We start from the raw sequence: 5,115 nt of genomic DNA on the forward strand, positions 1-5,115 counted from the left end.
TGATTTGGAAAATAAGCTCCCAACTTCTTTTTCGTAGCCATAAGCTTCCCTTTCTAAAAATGCATAAGCCTCATGAATAGAGTCTTACTTCAAGCCCTTCATACGTACAAGGATTTGATTCTTTGTGAATAGAAGCTCTTTGTTGAAAATCACATAAATGGGAAATGTCGATAGTAGCGGAGCCACAACCACGTAGTTGCACCAGTTACACAGGTGCACAAAGAGGTTAAATGAGCAACAATGCATACAATTTTAGAATAAAAGAGTGTAAATCATGTAGCATGGACTCAAGGGAGTGTAAAAGAGCTAGTAGCTTGAAATATCGTTCGAGACTATTAACCTCTATAAGACTTTCTACATTAGCAATACAACTTTCTAACAAGTCAATTCCCCAAGAAACCATCTCACCAAAGAGTACGTCATTCCTTGAACACTAAATCTCCCAAAGGCAGGTGAACCTGATGGTCCCAAAAGTAACACAACATTCCTCATAGTGAATAACTTCCTTGCCTAAAATCCATTGTGTCCATGTGCATCTCTAGGCAAAGAGATCCCTAGCCCATTTACTACTGACCTAGTCCAAAGCTCACTAATGGCCGGGGACCTAGTAAAAAAATGGTTGATATAAAACCATTAAATATTACAAGGGTTGAGAGTGTACGAGAGGGTTGGTGGCCAATGGAGTGTGCAACGGTTACCGAGCACTGCTCGCATCTCCTTATATATATGAATGCCGCAGCAGCTTGATGACGAGACTCGACAGAGCACGGCAGACTCAGAGAGCTACGACAGTGAATCTTGGAAGGCAACCTGGGCGTCAGGGAGCCATGCGGAGCCAGAGATGAACTGCTCTACGGTAAAAAGGGTGGCCTCTTGCACCGTCATGGCTGGGTGGACCCCTTTCCACGCAACGCGATTGGCCGTGCCGGCTCCGCCGCCGGAATTCTGATACTCGCCGTAGTAGAGTGTGTCGGTGAAAGGGTTGGTGGGATCCCACTCAACCCAGCCGGCTGGAGCAATGAGCCCCCCGATGTTGCACTGTAGGAAGACCGTCCGCGAGTAGGCTTTCCACGGGCGGCCGAGGTAGTTAGAAACGGAGGTACTAGAGCTCTGGAGGTCCGTGTCCGCCCCGAGTGTGCACTTCTGGAAGCTGAAGCCGCTGGGGTCGGCGGAAACCTCCCTCCCTTGCGCTGTGAACGTGTTGTATTGGGCGGGCAGCGGGCGCTTGCCCAGCAGATAGCAGTTCTGGAACACGGCTATCGCATTGCCAAATATGAAATCGATTGTGCCGTAGATATTGCAACGCGTGTAGAACTGCCTGTTCGCCAGCGCGTAGAGAGTATCCTGGTACCCCTCGAAGCTGCACGTGTCGAAGACTGTGTAGTCGGAGTTCACCCTCACTGCCACCGCCTGGTAACCACTCGGCCCCGCCGTGTTGCGGAAGCTGATATTCCTCGCTATGAAGTTGGGACCGACTATAGCTGCATTCAACCCACACGTATCAAATCAAATCAGACGAGCAGAGCTTCCATGTCTCAAACCGTTTGATACAAAATTCTAGCACTAGCCTCGTAGTATGACGACTAATTACTAGTAACTAAAAGTGATGGTTTAATGTGCTAAGGTTAATCTCAGGACCTATCGCCTGTAGAAGGTAATAAAAAAAATTGTAGAAGGTAATAAAAAAAATAAGGATTTGATATATGTATATACATACATACATACATCCATATATATATATACATAGACATATATATGTATATATATATATATATGTATATATATATGTATATATATATGTATATGTATATATATATATATGTCAACACAGCAGTAGTTCAATGTATAGATAGAGTGATTGATGGATAGAGTGATTGTATTATTCCCCAAGGTTGTGGCTTGCTATAGTGAAGATATCTTTGTAACTTGTGGGATGGTGGGTGTGAGTTGTAACTAACAGATTAGTTGTCAAATTTATATATATATACATATAAGTCAACACAATAGTACTTCAGTGGATAGAGTGATTATGTTAATCTCCAAGGTAATGGATTCAAATCTCGCCTATTGTGTTATTCTCCAAGGTTGTAGGTTCAAAACATACTAGCTAGTGGAGATGTCCATATAACTTGTGAGCTAGTGGATGGGTGTTGTAACTAACATGTCTGGGTTGTAATAAAAATAGTAGATTGGTTGCAAAATATATATATATATATATATACATATTTGTGTGTTTTTTTTTTTGGGTTTGAGGGGACCTATTGAAGAGTGGACCTAAATCAAATATAGTGTAGCGCTAATTTTTATGTGGCCAATATGTGCTAAAAACATTCGTTTAGCTTTGTTAGTAGTTTGCCGTTTAAAACAAAGAGAAGCAAAGAGATAAGAGCAGGCCAAAAATGGGTTCTTAGTACTTACCTACGGTAGCTGTCTGGTATGTGGTGAACCCCTGCTTGTTACTTCTGCTTCCAGTGATGATGGTCGATCCGATGCCATCGCCAATGAGGGTGAGGCCCTTCATTGAGTTAGCGATGGTAAGGTACTCATTGTAAGTGCCCTTCTTAATGTAGATGGTGTAACGCTTGCTGAGCTTAGAGGGCACATTGTTGAGAGCCTCTTGGATAGTCTTGTAATTTCCAGTTCCATCTTGAGCAACTGTAACATCAGGGGTTGTTGAGGTAGAAGGAGCTTGAAGCAACTTGCGATCAGCAGCAGGCAACCACTCAGGAAATGGAGTATTAATAATATCATCATCAAGAACCAAGTTCGGATAATTAACATCATTACTAAAAACCTTAGGATAGGCAAGACTAGATTGGAGCTGGCTATTGTGCTCAATATCCGAAAGAAGGCGCCTTATATGTGGGATGATATGGTGTGGCAAATCCTTCCATGAGGAGAGATCACTGCCAAGCTTAGAGAGGGTTTCCACTAATCCTAAGGCTATTATAACTCCCTTTGAAACCTTGTCCTGGGACTTCAGCAGCAGAGAGATGTCTGCAGTGCCTTGAGGTTGAGCTGCAAAGCCTTCCGAGCAAGCTAATTGAAAACCCATCGTCCCACTTAGCTGCACCTTGATGTTGAAAAGCGAGCTTTCGAGAGAATGCAAACTTAAAGAGTTCAGGCCGGCCATTGAATCGTTTAGCTGATCGCTTGACGCTTCCATCAGCTCAATGCAGTCTTTGATGGCCCCTTTCGTCAGATTATAGTCTTTTGTTGTACGAAGGCTGAGCTTGGTCGCTAGAGCTGAAGCGTCTTGGACGCGACTAAGGGCGAGTTTCACCCCTATGGCGGCCAAATGGATTGGATTGGCCGTTAGGGCACCCGGGTCGGCGGACAGCCACTCGTAGCAGAGCTCAGGGTACATAGTGGTGTTGCAAGCTGCTTCGATGGCTGCGGAGCCTGACGAGAGAGGCTGCTGCTGGTCTTGCGAGGCCGAGGACTGCGTTCGGTGGCTGCGAGCCCGGACGGCCAGGAGGGCAACCACGGCAATGGCGGCGATGAGGGACAGGGCGCAGCAGAGGGAGGCGAGGAAGCAGCGACAACGGGAGCGGCCGTATTTGGTGTCGTCAGGGATATCGGACAAGGCGATGGGCGCCTGCTGGTCGAGCTTACCGTAGGAACGGAGGGATGCAGCGCGAGAGAAGCTAAGCCTGCGGGATGGGATGCGTTGCATCTCCATGGCGGCCCGAAAGCCAAAAGCAAAAGCTTCTCTACGATGTAGATACTGTGAACTGAAGTGAGGTGCGAGCTGCTCTGAGCAGGGTCTCCCTCCCTCTCTCTCTCTCTCTCTCTCTCACACACACACTCACTGTACACACACACACACACACACCCACCACACACACGCACATAGATAAGTCCACTATGCAGCCCACTGCAGTGTAATCTGCTTGACTTTCGGGGATCGGGAACACAGTTAAAAGTCTTAAATCTACTCGCATTTGGATTCTGGAACCAAGATGAAGGAGAATCGAGATGTATATTGCGAGCAGTGCTGCAGTGGCAGGCTGCAGCGCGCACACACACACAGTGAAAAACTCATCATCATGCCATGGCAGCCGTGCTCTTCAAGTTGTCAACCACCTTTATTCAATAGAAAGCTCCACAGCGTGGCCCCCACCATCCCTCCCCTCCCTGCCACTGACCTTCCGGCCGGCCACATGCAGTGCTTTGATTTGCGCATGCAAATTGTTTAAAGACAGGTAACAGCAAGCAGATAGAGACCGAGTCCTTTCGATTGAGTAATGGTGCACATAATAATAATAATAATAATAATAATATCAGTCAAGTAAAGCTGATAATGGTGACTGAGCCTACATGGCGACCTCCGCTAATCGTCTGCGTATCTTTTGATTAACCTCCGCTATTCCTCTGTGTATCCTCAACCGTCAGTCACTTCGAGCGCTCCGTCGGGGCCGGGGCAGTCTGCATGGCCGCCGCGTCAGGCTTTCCTCAGCCTAACGTGTGGCAGCAGTTGCATGCGCCCTCGTTACTTCAGTTCAATGCACTGTCTCATCCGGTCGACCTCATCGGTGCTGCTCCTCCTCCTCCGTGCTTCCCGTCTCCTCCTCAGGCAGTTCACGAAGCCTTCCATGGCCTGCCCATGGAAGCCTCTCTCACACTACAAGGGATCGGGCTCATACCCGCGCTCCTAGCCGCTAAAAATGACTTGTGAAAAAAAGTAGCGGGCCCGTGTATCAGCGCGTGTATAATCGCGGCCAGAGACATGCGTGTAAAAGCGCGTGTATAGGACTGTTCAGACGCGCTGATACACGGGCGTATACATGTGTTCTGTCAGTCCAGCTGCCCTTAGACGCGCTGATACAAGCGTGTATACACGCGTTTTGTCACTTTAGATGCGCTTTTACACGCGTATTTCTCAGATTTGACGCGTTTATATACGCGTGTTTTACAGATTATCCGCGTATATACACGCGACTTTTTGTAGATCTGACGCGTTTATACACGCGAACAGAGAGCAAAAAAAAAATCCAGAGAGTGCTATTTGGTACCTGAATGCTGTTCCAGCATTCCAGCATTCAATAACACTCTCTGGATTTGTTTTTTTTGGGTGCATTGGACCATCCACGAGAGGAAGATTAAGACAAGAAC

General features: G+C 47.0%; 1 protein-coding gene across 1 annotated transcript; it reads right to left on the reverse strand.

The window, feature by feature from the left end:
- Window positions 1-297: 297 nt before the first annotated feature.
- On the reverse strand, window positions 298-4,059 carry LOC147622350 (pectinesterase 2-like). The gene is made up of 2 exons (XM_086823454.1): window positions 2,419-4,059; window positions 298-1,481 (listed from the first exon to the last, which is right to left on the reverse strand). Exons 1-2 carry the CDS (start codon window positions 3,680-3,682, stop codon window positions 784-786), a joined length of 1,962 nt encoding a protein of 653 aa, XP_086679580.1. The 5' UTR covers window positions 3,683-4,059; the 3' UTR covers window positions 298-783.
- Window positions 4,060-5,115: the final 1,056 nt, after the last annotated feature.

This window comes from Cibotium barometz, chromosome 29 (assembly GCF_041138505.1).
Source record: "Cibotium barometz isolate CiBa-2024 chromosome 29, ASM4113850v1, whole genome shotgun sequence".
In the NCBI taxonomy this organism is placed as follows: Eukaryota; Viridiplantae; Streptophyta; class Polypodiopsida; order Cyatheales; family Cibotiaceae; genus Cibotium; species Cibotium barometz.

What these genes read in the sequence shown, in the direction of transcription:
- LOC147622350 (XM_086823454.1), bottom strand. Translation starts at nt 3,682, where the DNA reads ATGGAGATGCAACGCATCCCATCCCGCAGGCTTAGCTTCTCTCGCGCT. An exon ending in ATACCAGACAGCTACCGTAG is followed by an intron (nt 1,482 to 2,418) that starts GTAAGTACTAAG and finishes GGTTGAATGCAG; the next exon opens with CTATAGTCGGTCCCAACTTC.